At 56.7% G+C, this 22,498-nt stretch overlaps 1 protein-coding gene across 3 annotated transcripts in view; it reads right to left on the bottom strand.

The window, feature by feature from the left end:
* Nucleotides 1–22,498, bottom strand: part of GRM4 (glutamate metabotropic receptor 4) — a 105,082-nt gene that overhangs the window by 46,730 nt on the left and 35,854 nt on the right. For all 3 annotated transcript variants that reach the window (XM_039241815.1, XM_039241817.1, XM_039241816.1), the window contains exon 2: nt 16,346–16,562. In XM_039241815.1, coding sequence (XP_039097746.1) covers nt 16,346–16,562 — 217 coding nt within the window. The remainder of the gene's footprint in view (nt 1–16,345; nt 16,563–22,498) is intronic.

Genomic DNA, 22,498 nt, shown 5'->3' with positions numbered 1-22,498 from the left:
CTTTGCTACTGGTCAGAGGTGGGCCTGGCTAGGGAGTGAGTTGGGGGGTGAGCTGGTGACTGAGGGCCGGGCACAGCACCTGTCATCAACAACTATTCGCCAAGGAGCTCTGGGGGCGCCTCCATTGAGGCAAATCCTGTCTTTCTTCTGAGACCCTCTCCCTCTGCCTCCACTCTCATCCAGTGAGGACCGGGCTGGCTCACTGGATGGCGCAGTGGGGCCAGTGGGGCACAGTGGCCCCGGGGGAGCATGGGGACACAGGGGACACAGGCATCAGAGAGCTGGCCTGGTATGATAAGGAGGCTGAGTGTGGGCACAGCAGGGCCCATGTCCCATTTCAACCAGCGACTTGCTTCGTGATAAAAGCTACTTTGCCCAGCCTCTCAGGACATCAATTTCTGCATCCGTAAAACAGGACGGCATCACCCCAGCCCCAGACACACAGGGTTGTTGTGAGGATTGAAGGGATCACCCGTGGACAGGCTGGGCCTCTGGGGGGACATGGGGACGGATGGGGAGGGGCAGGTTTGGGGGGACTTGTCCAGGCGGCTGTGGGGCTCAGTGCCTCTGAGCTGAGCGTGGCTGTCCCCTCCCCAGGAGGCTGCTGGGCAGTGGCGACGTTGTTGAGAGCTGCATTATTCATGGTGCTCAGCTCTGAGCAGAGGGAAATTTGCTGAGTGATCGACCTAATATCTTAACACAAACCCATTTAGGCAAAACACCTTTGAAGCGAGAAAGGCAGAAAAAAAAAGTAGAAAAGGCAGCAAAGAGGTTTGGAGGCAGGTGGTGGCGACGGGGTGCAAGGCACAGAGAGATGGCTGGTTCTGACCTGCCGCCACCCACAACCCCCCCAGGAGACCCCTGCCCCAACCCAGCCCCCCAGGCTCCACCTTCCCCCCACTCTCAGTGGCCATGCCGGCATCCTTTGATTGAGGGAATCCCACCTATTTCTCAGATTCGGCTTAGAGTGGGGAAAAGTCCGCCCAAGGCTCACACAGCAAGTCAGGGGGCAGGCGGACCCAGGATTGCTGAGCGTGAGCTCCGAGTCCTCTGCCATGGAGCCCCTCACACAAGACCCGTCTCCCTTGACACCCATTTCCTCAGCCTCAAACTCCACACTCTACCACAGCAGGACCTCGTTCTCCAACTCAGCTCAGACTTTCCTACCCTCAGCCTCTGCAGGTCCCTTTGCCAGAAATACCCTTCCTGCTCTTGATCTGCCCAGCACCCCAAAGGGGCTCGTTTTCTCCTCCTCTTCCCCGTGGAAACACCCCAGATCTCTGCCCCAAACAGGACTCATCACTGTCTACTTGGGCTCTCATTACACCTTCTCCCTGGCACGTGCCATCCTCTGCCTGTGCCATGACCCACTTTGTAACTCTTGAGCTTTGGGGCGTGAGGGCTCCCAGCTCTGCCACTTCTTAGCTGCGTGACTACGGACAAGTTACTTACCTCTCTGGGCCTTAAGTTAATATACGTAAGATGCTTTGAACATTGCCTGGTACAGAAGTACTCAGTAAGTGTTTGCTATTATAATATTACTGTTAGCCTCCTCCATTGGTCCCTAAGTCCATTTAGGCAAAGACTGTGTCTTTCTCGTTGCTAACTCTCTGGTTTCCAGCAGAGTGCCAGGCACACAGTAGGTACTGACCACCATCGCTTGAATTGAGCTTAATTTCCAGCACTGTTGTCTGTCTGGCCTCTTCACTCCAGCCCCCTTGAGAAGAGGAGCCAATGACGGGCTGGTGGCAGGGACCCTATATGGGGCAGGGGCTTGAAAAAGGTGACTTCTGGCCAGCTCTTCCCCATAGCAGGAACTGACAAAGCTCAGGGGCTAGGGGCCGGCTGCTGGGCCTGCAGTTTGGTCAGGGAGGAATGGGCGGCTGCAGGCTGGGATGAAATATTTAGGAGCCCACATCTCCAGGAAGTGGAAACTGACAAGCAAAATGAAATGTTGAGATGTAATTACCCAGGCAGGCCAAGCATGTCTCCCCGCCGGCGGCGGGCTCAGCACCCTCCCCCCAACCTGCGACAAGCAGGCACTGGGTAATGAAGTCCTCCTGGACCCTTTCTCACGCCAGTCCTTGCCCCCTCCTCTTCAGGCCAGGCCAGGGGGAGGGGTGGCAGCACCGCAGAACATGCAGCGAATGGGGGACCTGGGTGCAGCCCTGGCCCCGGATCTATGCAGCCAATCCCCTCACCCCCCTGGGCCTCAGCTACCTCGGCCAGAAAATGGGGCTGCCGACCCACGCCAGGGAGGGAGGACCCAGACGGCGAATGTGCGCGTGCTTCATTAACTGGCATTGGCAGAGGACGGTGGCAAGGACAGCAGTGAGTACAGCGGCGGACACCAGCCTGACCCAGCATGCCATGAGAGGCTTTCTTTAAGGCACTGGGCTGCCTAGAACTCAGGTGAGTGGGAACTGATGGACAAAGGTCTGGGGCTGAGCCCCAGATGCGGGCCCTGAGCTGCAGAGTGCTCTCCCACCACTGTTAGGCCACATCTAGGAGCACAGAGACAGAGACCCGGACAGGGGCTATAGGCCTAAACTCTGGGAACAGCCTGGAGAGGATCCCAGGAGGGCATCCTGGAGCAGGGGAGCTGGGAAAGCATACTCGGCCAGAACTGGGAGAGGGATTGCTCCTTTCTGACTGAAACCAGGGCACAGAGAGGGGCCGTGATTGGCCCAAGGCAGCCCAGCATGTGCTGCTCACACACATGCTGCCCCTGCCCCTCTCCACGCTGGCTCAGCGCTCCTGGGGCAAGTCCAGCCTCTCCTGGTAGCAGCCAGCTGACCCTTCAGCCCTAACCCACTGTGCGCCCCCACTCCTGTCAACACCTTCTTACCAAATCAGAGCCCCACGCCTACACACAGACCTCAGCCTGCCCAGCCTGGCCCCCTAACTCTCCACCAAACCTCCAATCCCACTCCACCACTGCCCTCCCTTAGTGGCTCTCACCTCCCTCAGAGCAAAGTCCAAACTCCTCAGCCCAGTCCTGAGGCCCTGCCTCCTCGTCACCACTCTCCTTACCTCCGATGGCACCTACAGTTTCCAACACACACCAAGGTGTCCCTCTCTTCCTGCCTTTGCTCTGACTGTCCTCTCTGCCTTTGTGCCCAACTCCCCTCCCCAGACTCCTTCAAGTCAGTACCTGTCCACTCTTAAGGATGCAGCGTATGACCCACTCCTCCAGGAAGCCTCCGTGGGTATCCCCAGGCTCCTTCTTCCTTGGGTGCCCTTAACGATCCCAACACCTCAATCACCGCACTTGACACGGTGAATGAAAACTATGGGAGATGGCCACTGCCCGGCTCAGAGCATTCACTGATTCAGCACCAACTTACGAAGCACCCCACGCCCCTGTACCAGGCACTATCCTTGATGCTGTGGGTACAGTAATTTATAGGACAAAAAAGAATCTTGCCCTCATGGTGCTGATAGCCATCTATGAAGTAGACAGTAGATGTGGAGGAATGAAAGAATGAACTAATTAATTAAGAGTTGGCTCAGGGGCGCCTGCGTGGTTCATTCAGTTAAGCGTCTGACTCTTGGTTTTGGCTCAGATCTCACAGTTAGTGAGAACCAGCCCAGAATCAGGCTCTCCCTCTCTCTCTGCCCTTCCTCCACTTGCATGAGTGCACTCGTGCTCTCTCTCACTCAAAATAAATAAACATTTAAGAAAAAAAAAAAAAGAGTTGGCCTATTGTCCAGAAGATCTCTTGGCCCCATTTCCAGCTCCTGCCCCTCTGCTTTCCTGTTCCCGTCCTCCCCCACCCCAACCTCCATCTCTTCTCTCTCTCTCTCCCTCTTCTCTCTCACAGGCACACACACACTCGCCCATTATTCCACAGCCCTCATGTTCATGTAGTGCTCCCACGTTCTCTCATGAATTCTTCCCAATCAACCCATGGCTTAGGTGACCATTCACAGATAAGGAACCCAAGTCCCACAAGCCAGAGCCTCGGTCTGGCTGCCTCCACATTTCCTTTCTCCAGCTTATCTTCCCCCTCTCCTTTGCCTCTCTCTCTCTCCTCCCACCTTCTAGGGTGACTGGCAAGTTGCCTCCTCTCTCTAAGCCCATTTCCCTATCTGTAAAATGGGGCAGGCAAGGCACCCCGTCCCTTCCCCCCTCAGCAACCCCAACTGTGTCCCTCTCCATCTTCATTCTCCTCCCTCCCCTCTCCTCTCGCTTGTCACTTTGTCCTGCTTCCTCCCCCCATCCCAAAGCCTCCCTTGGGTCCCAAGATGTCTGTAAAATGGTCGTTAGCTTTCCTTCTGGCTCATTAAAAATGAGAATTTGCATAGAATATCCATATGATCATTCTGTCTACAGCAAAATGGGACACGGATATAAGGCACCATGCAAGTCAGGGAGAATGGGGAGGACAGTCGCAGTGCAAGGGGGAGAACCCCAACCAGGAAGAGACCAAGTGCTCACCACTGGGGGCTCAGGCCTCAAAGCCAGCCCCCCTCATGCCCTTCAGCCCTTTCTTGGCCTCTCTGATGGCTAATTCACCTGTTTTTATCATTCCTACAATAACCAGCAAAGTAGGGACTGCAATTATCTCCATTTTACAGATGGAGAAACTGAGAGCCAAAGAGGAACAGTGGCCTGTCCAAAGATACACAACAAGTCTGTGGCATTCCTGGGGGGCAGCGCTCTCTGCCATGGGCCAGACACCCCCAAACCCACATAGGCCTGCTGCTCTCCCAGGAATGCTGTCCCTCCTCACTCTCAGAAGGAAGATATCATCAAATACTGTAGTTCTTCTATGCAGAATACCCTCCTGCTCCTCTGGGACAGGCCCACCCACTCTTTAAGGCTCTCATCTCATCACCCCCTCCTCAAGGAAGCTCCCCCTCCCCAAAACTGTTTGGGGAGATGCAGAGATTTTTGGAGACAAATGCTTCCAAACGTCTTCTCCCAGCTGTGTACAGTTGACCCTTGAACAACACAGGTTTGAACTGTGCAGGTCCACTTATATGTGGATTTTTCTCAATACAGTACAGTCCTGTAAATGTATTTTCTCTCCCTTATCAATAACATTTCCTTTTTCTTAGCTTACTTTATTATAACAGTATATAATACATGTAACATACAAAATATATGTTAATCAACTATGTGATCAGCAAAGTTTCTAGTCAACCTGACTATTCGTAGTTAACTTCTGAGGGAGTCAACTTATATGCAGATTTTCAACCGTACAGGGCTTGGCATCCCCCCTCCCACCCCAGTCCACCCCCCACCCCCCACCCCCCGGGGCTGTTCAAAGATCAATTGTAATTGCATTTAGACCTGCCTCATCCCAAAAAGAATTTGCAGCACGGCCCAGAAATATATTTGGCTAAAAAGAAATTAATGGCAGAATTGGGGGGACGGGACCTGTACTCTACAGACGAGGCTTTGCTCAGCAGCCAAAGACACAGAGATCTGGCAGTTTGTTTGTTGGAACCAAAGCCAACGGGGATTTCCCCAAATGTCTGGCCCGGGGTGGCTGCCGCTATCCATGGTGCTGAACCCAGTAGTGCATGGGCGGCCTCCTGTCCGCATGCAATGTAGGAGCAAGTCCTGCAGGCTTCAGCTTCAAAACACACCCTCAGGGCGCCTGGGTGCCTCAGTCGGTTGAACATCTGACTCTTGATTTCGGCTCCAGTCATGATTCCAGGGCTGTGGGATCAAGCCCTGCATCAGGCTTCCCACTTAAGATTCTCTCTCTCCAGAGCCCTGTGTCCTTCTCCTTGCTCCTGTTCTCTCTCGGTCTAAAACTTAAAAAAAAATTTTTTTTTAATTTTTTCATGTTTATTTACTTTTGCGATAGAGAGAGAGAGAGAGAGAGAGAGAGAGAGAGAGAGACTGAACATGAGCAGGGGAGGGGTAGAGAGAGGGAGACACGGAACCCAAAGCAGGCTCCAGGCTCTGAGCTGTCAGTACAGTCTGACATGGAGCTTGAACACACGAGCTGTGAGATCATGACCTGAGCCGAAGTTGGAAGCCCAACCGACTGAGCCACCCAGGTGCCCCTAAAAAATTTTTTTTAAATACACTAAACCCGTTCATTCTCATCATCCCCACCCCCAGTCTAAGCCATCATCACTTTTCACCTGGGTGATGGCAGTGGCCTCCTCAGTGGTGTTCCTTCCTCAGTCACCTCAGCCCTTGCAGTCTGTTCCCTACACAACAGCCAGAAAGATCCTATTAAACCCAAGTCTGTTAACGTCCCTTCTCTGCTCAAACCCTCCAATAATTCCCATCTCATTTAGAACAAAAGCTAAAGTCCTCCTAGTGGCCAACAAAGCCCCCACATGGCAGCCCGTCCTCTTCTGCGTCCCTCCACCTGATTCATCCTGCTCCTGCCTCTTGGCTATTCTCCAAGAAACATCAGGCAGGCTCCCACCTCAGGGCCTTTGCACTTGCTGGTTCCTCTGCCCGGGGCACCCCTCCCAGAGATCACAAACCTCACTCCCTTACTGCATTCAGGGCCCTCCCCGAATGCCACCTCTGCAGAACGGCCTTCCCTGACCACCTTATATGAGCTAATCTCCCCTACCTGGCCCTCTCTGCCCGCTTAAGCTGCTTTATTCTTCTCCATAGCATGACATCAGCTCCTACCTGAAATTGTAGGAGGGAGCTACCTGGAATTGTATTATATTGTGATGCATTTACTTGTTTACTGTAAGCTGCTTCTGGCCTTCTCCCCAAACATGAGCTCACAGGGCCAAAGATCTTCACCTGTTTGGTCCACTGCATTATCCCCAGTGTCCTGGCTCAATACCTGGCACACAGTAGGTGCTCAATAAATATTCAGCAAATGAATGACTTACCATGCAGAGGCGATGGATAAAGGGGCTAAAGAGGAAAAGAAATGCCCCACTCTCCTCACCAGCTGCATTCCATGGAGCAGGCTCTGTGTGATTTAGAGGCCTGGACTCCATCTTTCTGAGTCCCTGAAAACCCCAGGAGCACGAGGGGAGCCAGCAATGAAGAAGTGACCACCAAGGAATATGACCCTCCCTACCTCTGGGACAGGGCCTGTCACAGGCTTAATACACAGCCACCGTGACTTGCTGACTCCTGACCAGCACTCCACCCCATCCCCCTCACATGCACACACACTCCTCATCAGAACACCCCTCCACCTCCTCCCCTGGCCCTGAACAGAACCTCTGGCCTTTGTTGGGGGCAGTCCTCCCAGGCCCCTCCATCCGAATGACCCACCAGTGTTTCCCTGGAGAAGCCCAGGTGGAAGAAAACAAACACTTCGTGGAAAGAAGGCTCCACCTTCCTTCCCTCGAGCTCCAGAGTCCCACAGAACTAAGTGCCAACCCCAACTCTGCCACTGACAAGCATCTTTTAATGAGATGTTCCCAAAAAATATATGTATTAAACCAAAAGGAGACACAGGGGTCTTTCCACAGGCCAGGCCAGGCCAGCTGAGGGACCAGTGCAGGATGCAGAGCCTGCTGGGGCTCACAGACCCTGGGCAGAGGGCTGGTGGACACAGAATAACAAGGCAAAAATGGCTCCGAGCATCCCTCAGCTGTGTCCACATGCACGAGCCCATCAAAGAAGGTACCCAGCCCCTTGCTGGTCTTACCAATGAAGAACTGGAGGCTCAGGGAGGAAAAGTGACTTGCCTAAGGTCACACAGGAGTACAGGATGAGGCTGAGACCCCACCCAGGACACTCAGCAGCCCCATACAGGCCTGAAGCAGGAAGCTCAGGGTAGAAAGGAAAGAAAATGGTGAGCTCACAGGATCTTTCCAGAGCTTCAGAGAAAAGGCAGTATAGGGCTTGCTTTAGCTAGCTACATCTCCAAGGGCCTCAGAGTGGGGGTACTGGGGACCCTACCTCCGATAGGAAAACAGGCTGAAGTCCAATAGTCAGCAAACAGGTATAGAGGGTTCCTGGAGATCAAGTCCCAAATCTGAGCAGGGGAAGGCCACTGGCCTTCACCACTTGCTCTTTAACAAAGGGGAAGAAATCAGAAACCACAGGTTGCTGTGTGCATGGCTACTCTGTGGGCTTAGATCTGGGTCCGAGGATGACAGACACACCAGAAGCTGGAGCCAAACCTATGGTACCTGGACTTCCATGCGGTGAGGACAGATAGAAAAACCAAGAGAGGTGGGTGAGGCATGCAAAGATGCACATTGGGGGGGCCTCAGAGGTCCCCTAATCTATCACGTTCATATTGGTCATCAAGCTGACACTCAGAGAGGGAAAGTGACCAGCCCAGCATTACACAGTCACCCAGAGGCTGAAGCAGAACTAGAACTGGGCCCCAACTCCCCCACTCTAATTAGTAATGGTGACGACGGACCCCATTGACAGCCTGTTGTTTAGTGCAGGGCCCAGGCTGTGCCGAGTGCTTTATACATATTAACTCACTTATTGTTCACAGCAACCTAAAAGGGAGTGGTGAGGGGGAGGCTACTATTAATATCCTCCTTTCACAAGGTGGAAACTGAGGCCCAGAGACCATAAGGGACTGCTCAACATGGTGTGCCTCATGGTGACAGAGCCAGCCTCTGGATTCTTAACCACTCCACTCTACCGCGGCATCCAGAAGACAGGGTTCAGAAGGTCAAAGCCACAAAGGGGCTGCAGCCAACAAAGGGAAGTTTTTTTAAACCCCAAAGAAATCTTCAAACATGTTCCACAAAGGAGACCAGTGAAAGAAAATGCTGCTTCCTGTCCAAGAGGCAAGGGATGCAAATTCAGAGCAAGAAGGGCTTGGTGTCTAATATCTTCTTCCTCCTGTCATTCCCATCAAGCTTAGAGGCAAACCCAGAATGGAGCACGTCCCTGCTGTGATAGGTCAGGGGAAGCACATCAGAGACGGATTGGAGAGAGTAGGAAAAGTGACCTGATGACACCCAGCCCAGGGGACTCACAAAATCAAGAGGTGTCAGCGCCCTGCCAAAGGCCAGAGTGGCAGAGAAATCAGAGTGGACAGGCGAAGTCCCCAAGGCGGACCGGGCAAGCTCGGGGTTCATCTTCACAGCTGTACGAAGATTGACCTGGCAATCACCAAGCAGTCACATTGATGCCAACACCTTGCCAATCTCCAGGCGCCATCCAGGAGACCCAGCTGGCGCGTGGTAGGCCTCGTGGCTCCGCACAGGGGTGCCCATGCCAGGTCCACTTAATCTCCACCTTCGGTGGAATGATGGGCAGCAGACCAAAGGAGCAGAAGACGTGATGGGTCTCAAGTTCACGGCGGCCTGGCTTTGAAGCTAGAATGGTAGGGACCAGCCTCGAGGTGGGGCCCACTTCCCCCTCTGCGTCCTTGGAGAAGGTGTGGCCAGCGGGCGGGGCATACTAGGCCTGTGTGTGACTCCAGGAAGCAGCGGTGGGGGGAGGGGAGTCCAGAGGTCTCCCTCGAAGAAGAGGCTACAAACTGCCTCACTCTCACAAACACCAAGCTAAATCCAGCAACAGGACCCCTTCCTGCTTCCAGTTCCCCAGCTCCTTGGCTAATTTCAGCCACAGTTCATCTGATCAGGGGTGAGAAGATTTGCATGCTCCAGGCTCTGTCCCCGTGCAATTGGTCCCAATCATCCCTGAACCGAAACACCAAACTCTGAAGTGTCACCATTTGACATCCACGCCTTTGGGTCTTGAGGGGTGCCTCCTCTGCCAGCACTCCTCCTAAAGCCTTTGCTTCTGCAGAAAAATGTGTGGAGCCAGGGGCCATGGACTATGAGGACACAGCCTGTAGGGGGCGGAGCTAGACACGGGAGATGAGCTGATGCTCCTGCACCTTTTACGGATGAGAAAGAAAGAGGCCCCGGAAGGGCAGTGACGGACCCAAGGACACAGGGCTGGTCATCTGTTTGCTCACGTGTTCATTCTATAAACATCCACTGAGGTCCTGCTGTGTGCGAGGGAGGGTGAAGAGCACAGAGCCAAGGGAGCCCTGTCCCTCCTCAGCCCCAAGGAGCCCAGAGTCAGATGGCAGAGGCCCAGGGAAAGTTCAATAGGCACTGGGGCAGGTGTGCTTGAGGCTTCCCAGGTGGGGAGCCCTGGGGAAGATCTTCCTCCCTCCCTCCAAGTGAGCATCTCCACCTGAAAGGAGAGCAGTTGAGGAAGGAAAGCCCAGAAAGGCAGAAAGAAACCCCCACCACCCACCCAGGGCTCTGAGCAAGCAGGGACACAGCAAGTGGAGCTGGTGTGTGCTAATGCACCCCCTTGGGTAAGCAGACATGACTCCAACTGCCAGAAAATTTCAAAACACAGGATTGGCTCTAAAACACTCTGCTCAGCTCCATCTTGCATCGGTCCGCATCCCACGGCCAAGCCCCTCGGCGGGGTGCCCTCTGCCTGACTCACTCCTACCTCCAGCCTCCCGTTCATGCTGTTCCCCCACCTGGCTTGCCCTTCCCTTCCTCTTCACGTGTCTGAGCCCGTCTGGCTGGGCCGAGTCCCCTGCAGGCTATCTCCTTAACAGATGCATCACTCCAGCCCTTGTTTCTTGCATTCAGGCAAACTTGCATTCAGACTAAGCACCTACAGCACGCAGGGCAGGGTGCCGGGTCTGGTGGCGAGCGCCAAGAGCCGGCAGGGCCCGCTGCTCCTTCCTCTCCTCAGGAAGAAGTATCCTGAGACAGGCACTAGAGCAAAGAACGAGAGAAGGCTGAGCCCCACATCTCAGCCTAGAGCAGCCGAGAGCAGCCCTGAGTCCTCATATCCCAGCCTCTGCCTCCGGGAAAGGACGCTGTCCTCAGCGAGTCACGAGAGGTTCAGGGCCAACCCACGAGCTCAGTACGGGGAGGAAGCTGGGGTCCCGGGGCAGCCCAACCTAGCCCCTGGTGCCTCAGTCTGCCCTTCTGCAGGCCAGGAGAGCAGCCTCAGGCCCCTGGGTGGGAGAAAGGCTAAAGAACTGAGTCTCTGGGGGTTGGATTTTGTGATCGGTTACCCATTCCACAAACATTTACTGAGCAGATACTATGTGCCAGGGATATAGCTGAGAACAAAATGGGCAAAAAAAAAAAAAAAATCCTCTGTCCTCGTGGACCACAAACAAATATACATTTACTTGTCAAGGGCTGTAAGAAAAACAGAGCCGGGAACAGGGAACGGAGAATGATGGCCCAGGGGAGGGTCTATTTTAGATACCATAGTCAGAAAGGCCACTCTGAAGAGGGGGCAGCTGGGAAGTCACCCAAATGAGCTGAGGATGTGGACCACATGGATGGTCAGAAAAAGACAGCTCCAGGCCGAGGGACCCACCAGTGCAAAGGCCCTGGGGTGGGCTCATGCCTGGAGTGTTAGAGCAACAGTGAGGAGGCTGGTGTGGCTGCCGCAGAGAAATGGAGAGGAGACTGGAAGGAGAAAAGGCCCGGGGGGCAGCAGGAAGGGAAGCGGGCACTCTCTTAGGGGGGGTCTCTGGATCCCAGGGGTGCCCTGGGGCAAACCTCTCTGGTTTCCCAGATGTATGAGGAGCGCCAGCACCCCCACCCCCACCCTAATGGCACAAATCTTCCCGGTGGACAAGCTCTGCCCCCTCCCCAATCCCCTCGGAGCCTCCAGAGCAAGTGTTCCCTTCACAGCAAAAGCAGCTGAGTCCAAAGATGTCACAGAAGCTGTGGGACGAGGAGGCGCCCCCGCCTTGAGCCCCGGCCTCCGGTCACCACCCGTGCTGCTGCGCCAACAGAGGCCATCGAAATGCAAGTCTGACGCTCAGCCCAGGGAGCTGGAGCTAGAGGTCAGACCAGCAACAGCTTGACTCACTGGTGTCTCCGGAATATCAATAGGGGACACGGGGACACAGCGGGGAGATGAGGCTTTGGAACTTCTCGCTGTGCGAGGGACAGGACATCCTTCAAGGAGCAGGCCTCACCCACCGCCCCCACCCCTTCTTGTCACAACCAGAGAGGCCCTGGTATTCCCACCCTGCAGGCACAGGCCTGGATGTGCCCAGGATGCCGGAAGCACCCACCAGAGGAGACCAGAACCGAATTCCCCAGGTGACCCCATGGAGAGGACCCATCCAGGAGCCGACCTGTGTCCTTCCTGCCACATTCACCGGAAGTGGGGGGACCTTCTGCTGCATTCCAATTCCACTCCTGCTATGTTCCAGCTGTGTGGCCTCAGGGGAGTCACTTAACCTCTCTGAGCCTCCGTTTTGCCATCCATATAATGGAGCTGTCTTGAGGGCTCAATGAGTTCACATGAATCAAGTATATAAAACAAGATCTGGCCCACAGGAGGACTCCATAAATACTACCTACTAATATTCATTCTCCTGTCGCCCACACAGGAAGCCGGGATGCTACTTGATGCATCCATTTGACCTTAAGTGGGTCCCTTAACTCCCCTGAGCCTTCCTTTTCCCCATCCATGAAATGGAGCACGCCTACAAGTAAATGGAGGCCGACGTGGGGCCTCAGGGGCAGAGAAAAGCTGTGAGGGTATAAAAGCTTATGCCCCAGACCCCCACCCTGAGAGGGCCGGGGACGGTGGTGGGAGGCAGTGAGGGGCAGGGCCATGTCTGTACCGCCCCCTCAGGCCTGTCTCTCCCTCCCCAGGTGACTCACTCGCATCATCTCCGGAGCTCAGGTGGGGCCTGCTTTGCATGCCTAATGCCAGGAACTGTGGTTGCCAGCGCCGCAGCCTGGCAAGGAGGAGGGAGTCCAGGCATTCACGAGGGGGAAGTGCACCAGATGCCTCACACGAGCGTGCACACACATGCCAGCCTGTCCACGGACACCCCTAGGGAGGCAGGCCAGCCGGTCACGTGCCCGGAAAATCACACACGCGCGCCCCTCGCTCCCACATGTGCCCTCTCCTAGCTGCCTTTGGAGCTCACTCACCTCACTGTTCTGTCACCACGAGCCCGCTGTCCTGTAAGAACCGGGCTGGCCTGGGCTAATCTGGCTTCGTCACTAGCCCTGTCCCGGAACATGGTGGGTGGCTGCAGTCAGGGGCCCCTCAGACCTTCCAGCTCTCCCCAGGCCCCCCCTAGGAACGGTCAGGGAGCAGGGAGGGGGTGGCCCAGGCAGCCGGGTCCCTGGTAATAACCCTCTGCTGTGTGTTCCTGAGCTCCCTCATCAGCGGGCCAGAAGCCCCTCCCGTGCTGGTAACAACCAGGTTTACCTCCCATTTCACAGATGAGAAAACCAACACTGAGCAGCTGAGTGACTTTCCAGGGCTCTCAGGGCCAATAAGTGGCCAAGCCAGAGCCTGGGTCCGTTGCCCAGAGCTGGCCCGTTAACCACACCTCTGTGATCCAGGCTGGGAGAGCCAGATGGACAGCATGGGGTTGAAGGGCCTGGGTCTGACCACCTGGCCCCAAGTGCTGCTCCAACACCTCACTGTGTGAGCCCGGGCAAGCCACCTCACTCCTTTGGGCCTCAGTTCCCCCATCTGAAAAATGGGAATAAAAACACCAGGCCCACAGGGCCATCACCAGGATTCATGATTGTGGAAGGAGGGTGCCTGGCATAGGGCAGCGCTCCGTCAAGGGTCTCAGGATGGCCCAGTGCACGATGGAGAGCACGGTGTTAATGGGGCTGCAAAATTCAGGTCCAGGGCTTCCTTTATTGCCCAGTGAGGGCTCTTGGGTGCTACCCAAGAGGTTCCCACGCAGAGGACAGAGCTGGGCTTCAGTCCCTGGTCCTCCACATCCTGGTTATACGGCCTGGGGAAAATGACCTCCTCTCTCTGGCCTCAGTTTCTTCATCTATAAATTGCACCCAGTTAGGCTCCCCTACAGGACCCCAAGCCCGTACAGCAGGCACCCAGGACCTGCTAGCCAAGCTCTCCCCTCGGCTCTGATGGGCATCCTCAGCCTGGCAAGCACGCCGCCCCCCCACCGCTCTCTGACACTCCTCTGAGCAACTCACAGATGATTTATACTTCAGAGGATGAATCAATACAATATACGGCCAAAGACATCTTTAATCTTTCACAGGGATTAGGCTACAAGGTACAGCAGTCTCTTTCTACAGGCCGCTCAATTCTGATTTCAATTTGGCCAGCTGGAGCACGGCTTTCTCCTTTTCTTTTCCCCCCGCCTAAAGACGTTCCTCCAAATCAAATTTCATTTAGCAGGTGGGGTGGGGAGACCGAGCCGCCCGAACACGAGGGCAGGCTCAGCCGGGGCCCTGGGGCCGCAAGGGGAGACAGCAGGAAGGACTGAGGACATGGGAGGTCGGGCCAGGCAGGAGGCCGGGCCCTCGGCGACCGCACAGGGCGCTGGGAGGGGCATCTATGCCGGGGGGTGGGGGGGCCCCGAGCTGCAGGCCGTAGCAAAACAGCTCATTCTCTTACTTTTCTAGAATTCCTTTTTGAAAATCTTGAGCAGGCTTCGTACTGATTCAATGCTTGTGGAAAATTCAAACGCTAGTCTGAGTTTCAGCCAGAACGCAATACCTAGACTTCACCCCAATGGGATCTCCCGCGCTTAACATCTCAACACGTCAGCACGTGTCCCCCCCCCCACCCAGGCTGTGTGTGTGCGCACACGCGCGCACCCATGTGTGACTGTCATGCCCCATCCGAGCGGGCAGAAGATGGAGTGATGAATACAAACACAGTTACGCCATCTAGTCCTGGAGCCAGACAGCCTGGGCTCAGATCCCTTGTCCACCTCTCACTTGTATGGCCTGGTGCCAACTAGCACGGAGCCTCTCCATGCCTCAGCTTCCTCCCCAGTAAAATGGGGGTGCCTACCTCATGGGGTAGGGAGGATTACCCAGAACAACAGGTGTAAAACAGGTGCTCAGTGTGCCAGGCACATAGGGAGAACTTTGGGAGTACCAGGACTGGCTTCTAATACCTTACGGCAGGGACTGAACGTGACTGAACACGAAAATTCTAGACCTTCCGTCCCTGCCCGCACCTAGCACTTCTGTCCCCAAATCCTGGAGAAGTTGCACCTTAAAGAGAAAGGCAGTGGGCTTGTGTGGGAACAGATTCAAGCCACTGAGGACGGGCACCGCCAGGGCAGGGTGGGTGGGGCCAGCCCGGAGACAGGCACCGGTGTCTGAGCAAAGCAGGGGAGGACACGTGGGCAGCCGGAGAGAGGGGGCTGTGGCACCAGGGCCTGAGGCTACCAGGGGGACCCCAGGGAGCTGCTGCCTACCTGCCTGGAGGTGAGAGCGGGGCTCATCTACCTCATGCTCCTCCCCTCTGCCTGGCCAGCAGCCGGGGTGGGGAGTGGCCTGGAGCCGCAGCCATCGGTCACTGCCACCCAATTTCCGTCCTCTCCACCAGGTTACAGGCACCGAGCTGCTCTGGCTGTACAATTAAAGGGGCTTATCTGAGATTTATAGCAGGATTATGCCTGCAGGGTGTTACCAACGCCAGCCTCTGGATACTCTGTGGTCCTTAGGAAAAGCAATTAGAGTCCCGGGGTTATACGGGTATAAATATACAGATGCCATCCTCCAAGGTCGAGGGCGCCACAGTGAGCTATTTTGAGAAAGAGCCTTGGGAGAGGCCATGGGCCCCTCTGCCGGGAGCTGGGTCTGTCAGGAGGGGGAAGAGCCTCTCTGCTTCCCCCACACCCCATCCTCTCTGAACTGTCCCTCCTATCAAGGCTCACCCAATCCAGGCGGAGCCCTCAGCCCAGGGGCCTGACCGCTGACCCGGACCCCTCCCACCACAGCCCCATGCAGCTGTGCGCCCCCCTCAGCCGGGCCACCCATCGCCATTGGAACTAAGTGGCTCAGGCTTCCAACTTGCCAGAGTGTTAACCCTTGCTGTGCCTGCCTCGTACTGCTTGCTGATACCTAAAAGCTTTATCCCTGGAGCTCCTGAGGACAATTAAGGGAATGCAGCAAGCTTAATGGGGGGAGGGGTGCCCGACAGTGAGTGGGGGAGACCTCCAGGACAGCACATCACCTCCCCAGGTCCCCACATCCCACCCAGGGGCACCTCCTTCCCTGAAGCCACAAGCAGCCAGCACAGCATCGCCAACTCCATGTAAGACATGGCCCCTTCTCTCACCCCACCCCACCCCCCTCCACACACAGCTCAATTCCTCAAACAAGCCTGGCTCCAAGATCCTGGCTGATCTCCCAGCCCCTGGGTCCCTGAGACCCGCCCCTAAACAAGACCACCTCCATCCCCACCCCCTTCCCCTTCTCTCCCCACCTGAGAACAGCAGCGGTCCCACTGGATCCCACACCTGAATACTGGCGGTCCCTCTGTCTGCCTGGCCACGTCTGCCAAAGTTATTCCAGCCACCCCCTGCCCCTGGGAGTTACCCAGCTGGTCCGGCGAGGCCACAGGCTGCTCCCCAGTGCTCAGGGGAGAGACTGAGGCTCATGAGGGGAATGGCCTGGGGCAGGACCGTTGTGCCCTGACATCCCCCTGCCCCCGAGCATGACTCACCGTCCTCCCGGGACTTCTGGATGAAGGCCTCTACGCCGCTCTCGCCGTAGCTGCCCTCCGAGGCCAGCGTGGACACGTAGTTCCACTTGAGGGCGCGGACGATGTCCACCATGGCCTGGGCCTGGTACGTGTCCGAGGGCACCACTCGGGAGAAGAAGTCGTAGCGGCTGTTGTCACTCAGGTCGGGGGCTGTGGAGGCGTAGCTGATCTGGGGGATCTGGGGGCGAGAGGGGCCGCTGATGGGGGGCTGCTGGCACCCCCACCACACCCAGCCAGCACCACACCACTACATGCCAACCTCCTTCCCGTCCCCACCGCCTTGGGAAGGGCCAGGGCACTGGCTCCTCGTGTCCTGGGGGAGACCCTATGATATAGGCTGGATGGGTTCTAGCCCACTTGACAAAGGAGGAAACTGAGGCCCAGAGGCGGCGAGCAACTAGGTGGTCGGCTCTCCTCTGGCTCCAGCCCGGAGTCCCAGTGCCTCCCCATGTCCTCTCCATTCCCAGCAGGAGTGAAGCTGGCATCAGGGTGAGAAGTGACTGGCACGTCAGCCTCCAGCCCTCCTCTTCTAGAGAAGTGTCCCAACCGGCCTCCCCTGGGTCCTGTGGCTGGTAGCCCCCCACCCCCCACCCGCTGCCACACACCATGAAGTCATACAGGATTACATACATAAACACACAGCAGAGCCTCTGCGTGCCTCCATTTACATAAAGAGCTGAGAGTCATTTGGCCCATCATCTCCCCCTTGGCAGCCGCTCATGTCACCACCCAGCAGACCCCGTCCCCACAGCTCCTTTGTCCTACCCAGCTCAGAGGACACAGAGCCCGGGTCCCAGCTCCCACTCACCCCACAGATGGAATTGCAGGAGGACAGAGTGGACGGGGACGCCCCCACACCCCAGGAAGTCCCTCTCTCCACAGCCCGGGACACAGAGCACCAGACAGGCATCAACAGCAGACTCCTGCCCCAGTTCTCCACAGAGCACCTTCCCACACCCACAGACCCCACCCGGGGCCCTCCCCAGGCAGAAGCGAGATGCAGAGCCCTTTAAGCTGTCCTTCTTCCTGTAGGTGACATCCAACCATCCCCAAAGCACAAAAACCTCACGGCCAGTCTGTGGCAACTGAGAGAGGGAAATGTTCTGGGGGCAACAGGACTCGGGGTACACCCTGGACTAGAGGCTGCCCACCCAGACTATGCCTTGGGTTCCCCATGCCCAGGGACAGTGGAGGTCTGCCTTCCACTGAGGATGCCCATTAGGAAAAGGACATGGCCCAGCCCAGCCCCCGTGATGCCCCTCCACCCCCCACAGACGGGCCTCCGCAGTCCCCTCATTGCCCTGCTCACTCAACTCACTCATGAGAAAGGTAAGGACGGGGTGGGGAAAACAGATGTTTGGTTTTCTGGACTTGCTGAGCAACTTAGCCCCCAACCCTCTCGTTGTAGTTCTTACGATCTTCGTAAGATGGTACGTTGACCCCTGTGGCACTGTTTGTAATAGCAAATCACTGGAGGAGCACAAGGAATACTATTTGGTCATGAAAAAGAACCAGGCAGCTTTCCATGCACTGCTCCAGACAGCTCTCCATGACCCGAAACAGCAGCAGCAAAGAAGGGAGGCACAACTCCGCGTGGGAGAGCAGCACCCCAATTGTCACGTGGGGGGGCAGGGCAGACTCCCACCGCCCTGAAACGGAACAGCCAAGTTGCCTCCGGAGACAGAACCAGGTGGCCAGGGGACAGGACTGGGAGGACACCTTCCCCTTAGACCCCGTGTGTGTGTTGCATGTAGAATCATGCAAACGTACCACCCGCTTAGAATCTTCCCGAGTCCAAGCATCCGCCCCCTTTCCTACTGTGTCAACAGCCCCTGAAAACTAACCCAAGTTCTCCTTGCCTTGGAGCGCACAGAGCATGAAAACAACACCCCCAAGAGTGTGGATGGTTAATTTCAAACGTCTGTTATTTTTTTAAGGCCCGCTAAGGGTATTACGGTCGCAGGGGTGGGCTGGTGTTTAAGAGTCTGTCATTCAGAGCAGTCTCCCCAGTGCTTTGGGGGTATAAGCCTTTGTTGGGGGGCTGTTCTGTGCACTGAAGGATATTTAGCAACAACCCCCACCCCTACCCACGAGATCCCAGGAACACCCCTTCCCCAGTTGTAACAACCAAAAATGTCTCTAGATGCAGCTAAATGCCTCCGGGGGGCACAAGTGTCCCCAGTTGAGACCTGCGGTTTTGGAGAAGCGTCCTGAAATACTGAGGGGTGCAGCGGGAGGAGGTCCGGCGTTTGCTTCAAAAGAACTACCGCGGGAGCACATGCAGGAAGAAAGGACAGCGGCCGAGCACGGGCACCTCTGAGCCACGTGTACAGAGGGGCTCACAGCCCTATTTGTTTCATCTGCGTCCGAAATGTCCGTATTTAACACATTTTTAACAATGCAACAAAACAAAATAGGCAGCACCCCTGGGTCATCTGCCTGAACAGAAGTGCCCTGAATGTGGAGCCGGAGCCGGAGCAGGTGGGGGGGAACGGGGGGCCGGGGCCTGCCCCACCCGCCTGCCGTCCCAGCAGGCCCTCCAGAGAAGACGGGTTGCTTGTCAGCTTCCCTCTGTGCCTGGTCCTCAGCAAGGAGTGAGGACCACACACCCAGGAACCCACTTTCTTCCTCATTAGAAGACCCCTGTCTCCTCCTTCTGATGTTTCCTCCCAACAAAGTGCTCGAGTCAAAAGGGACTGCGCACAGCAGAGGAAGCCCAGGGGGGTCCCAGGGCCCCTCACACGGGCAACTTCTCACTCATCCCTCATGCCTCCTGCCTCCTCTCCGGTTCAGGCATTCAGCATGGGCAGGGACAGCAGACGGACAGACGGATGTCCGGGGATCAGGACCCAGGCCCCCAGGCCCATGGCAAAGGGTGGGAGGGCCAAGCATGGGGTTGGGCACGCTTAGCCTGCAGGGGTGCCCTGGTCTCAGATTTCAGGAGCCCAGGAGGGGGCCCTGATCTGCCCCCCCAACCATTCCTGACACCGTGGAACGAGGATCCAGCCCTGAGATGGTTGGGAGGGAGGGGACAGCTTCCTGAGTAGGGTCAGGGGATGATAATCCCTGGCCAGCTCCTCCTCCCCGTCCAAAGGCTCCTCAGCTCCAGGCCCTCTGAGTTTCTGACTCCAGGCCCTCTGAGTTTCTGAGTGGGGTGGTTTCAGCAGAGATTTGGAAGCTACAGTGCTCAGGTTCAAATCCCAGCTCAGCCACCCAGCAAGTTACTTCACCTCTCAGGCCTCAGTTTTCTCAGCTGCAAAATGGGAATAATTATAATACCCTGTCTCATAAGGGCGTGAGGGTCACATTTTCGTGGACTGCTGGCAGGCAGTAAGCACTTAGAAGGTTAGCTCTTAAGTAGGCTATTACCCCTCCTGCTATACTGCCCTTAGCCCTCTATCCCCACCCCACCCCCGCCCCCCTCCAGGTCCCGCCCCCAGGGCTCTCCCAAGGCAGTGACTGCTGTGCTCCTGGCGTGGGGCGCCCCCTCCTGGAATGCTGACCCTCCAAGGCCCTCCGCCCCTCTGTCCCCACCCAGGCCAGCAGTGCATGGGCAGCTGCAGGGACCCCCTGGAGGGGGTGACTGGGACAACCTGGCCCAATGGGGCTCTGACTGATGTCTCCTCAGCGCTGTCTCAGCAGCACAACTGGAGCCCGAGACGAGGGGTTTAACATCCTCCTCAGAGAAGTCCCCTCCTCTCACAACAGCGGCATGACCAGGGTGGGGGCAGCCACACCCCCGCCAAGGCCAGCACAAGTGTCAGCCACAACCTGGATTCCAGGAGCACCCGACCCACCACAGCTGGCCTACTCTCAATCCGTCTGCCTGGCTTCCTCGCACACAGGGCCCCTGTCGCTGCCTCCAGGCAGCCCTCCCTGCGCTCCAGAGAGCCTACTCCCACAGCACCCAGTAGGGCTGCTCCAGGGGCACCAGGCACGCCCTCCTGGTATGAGAATGCCTAGTCTGTGTATCAACTCAGCAGGCATTTTAAGGCACCCCCATCGTGCTGGGCAAGGGTACTCGTGGAAACACAGAGGAAAGTGGACAGCCTCACCTGAAAGGGGCAGGTGGGGGCACCCCAGAGTGACACACAGTGTGGTACTGGAGTTGGCACCCCGCAGAACCTCCGCTTCCAGAAGGGATGAGTGACTGAGGGGAGGGAGGGAGGGAGGTAATGAAAAAATCCCTCCCTCCCTCCCTCCCTCCCTCTCTCTCTCTCTCTCAGGCTTCTGGAGTGACAAGGAGGTCCGTGCCACGTGGGGAAAGACAAAAGCTGCTTCCGGGTGTGAGCAACAATGAAGATGAATGCCAAGTGCATCTGTCTGTGTGTGTGTGTGCGCGCGCGCATGTGCGCCCACGTGTGCATGCACGTGCTCCGGCATGTGCCCCGAGCACAGGAGCGTACTGTACCTCCATTCATTCCTCCTCGCAATCATCACTAAGCACCGCCAGCCCGCTAGGCATAGTTCTCAGTGCTGGCGATAGACAGGGGGGACACCGTCCCCATGGGGCTCCCAATCGAAACACAGGCAGGCAAGGAAAAGGTGATACCACGCTGTTAGATGGGATTAAGAGTCCATGAGAAAGAACAGGGCAGGGGACCGTTAGAGGGGCCAGAGGAAGTCTCTCTAATGAAGTGACGTCTGAGTCAAGACCTCAAGGAGGAGAAGGAAGGAGCCATGCGGGTATTTGAGGGAGGGCATTTCAGGCAGAGGAAAGAGCCAATGCGAAGGCCCAGGCGCATATGTGTGCGTGTGTGTGCACACGCATGTGTGTCCAGGCACACACACATGTATGGAGAGCCTGAATCTGTTCTCAGGCTGCCCCAGGCCCGTCAGCAGTGCCACATACCTACCTACATGTGGCAAAACCAGCAGACACACAGGCAGTGCCCCAGGGCGCCCACAGCGCAGTCTCTGGTTCACTGGCTCCCGGACTAGCAGAATCTAGGGACTCTCCTAGAGCAGCTAGTCCCCGTCCCACACCATCCAGAGGAGGAGAAGGGGGCTGGGAGGTGGGACACCCCCAGCATGTGACGGCCAACCACAGCACAGTCCCCCGAAAGCCGATACTTCATTCAAGGCTGTTTAAAACAGTCAGGGATGAAGCCTCCACCTTGACCTCTGCAAGGCCTGCAGCACCCTGAGGTAGCCACATAGCTGGGTGCCCATGGCCATCGCCATGGATACCCCAGGGCCACCCCACAATAACCCCAACCCCCTTCCTGTGATCGCTAGTGTTTAAAAGCACCTCCCCTTCCAGCCTCCTCCCTAATGCTTTGCACTGCACAGAAGCTTCCAGCACATTCTGGCACCAGCCTGCTCTGGGCTGTGCTATGACCCAGCCTTGTCATCCAGCTTTGAGACCTTAGGCAAGCGAACAGCCTCTCTGGGCCTCAGTTCCCTCCCCTATAATGAAGTCACAATAACAACAGAAAGGACTGCAAGAGCGAGTGCAGGCAAAGGGCTTCCAACACGTGGGCCCTCGGCAAATGATGCCCATTAGCCTTGGAGAAGGAGACCAGGCTAGGACCCACTGTGCCCATTTTGCAGATGAGAAAACTGAGACTCAGGGAGATGCAAGCACCCTCTGAATAGCACAGCCAGGAGAGATCAGAAACCAGGCACAGACAGCTGTTCTGCCTCCCGTCCCCTCTCCTCGAGTCCTGGCCTCAGGCCCCATGCACCCTCCCAGCTGACTCTGCTCTTTCTGCTCCACCCACAAGCCAGGCCAGGCAGCCACAGATTGAAGCTGGGACCCTAGGGCCACCACTGGCCGCCAGCCCAGGCCAGGGCCCAGGCAGACCTCAGGACCCCCACCTGGCTGGCTGCAGCCCCTCAACAGGGAAGCAGGGAGACCCTGCACTGGGCCAGGCAGACCCCAGATCGGCGGCCTGGCCCCTGCCCTTCTGATCCTGGCTGCTTGAGGCCTCGACAGCCCGGCTCTCAGCATCAGCTATTTTCTTAACAGATGAAAGGCAGCTAGGCTTTTAGAGACATGAAAGCTGCATGGACAGGAATGTGTAGTTCAGAGAGCCCGTGAGAGGAGAGAATGCCAGCTTCCAAAGGCCTGGCCTGCATGGTCAGGGCTGTGGGACCCTGTCCACCCCCCTC

Source organism: Hyaena hyaena, unplaced genomic scaffold (genome assembly GCF_003009895.1).
Source record: "Hyaena hyaena isolate Hyena2069 unplaced genomic scaffold, ASM300989v1 scaffold_202, whole genome shotgun sequence".
NCBI lineage: Eukaryota > Metazoa > Chordata > Mammalia > Carnivora > Hyaenidae > Hyaena > Hyaena hyaena.
The sequence above is the reverse complement of the archived record's forward strand: the minus strand, read 5'-3'. Positions and strand labels throughout refer to the sequence as shown.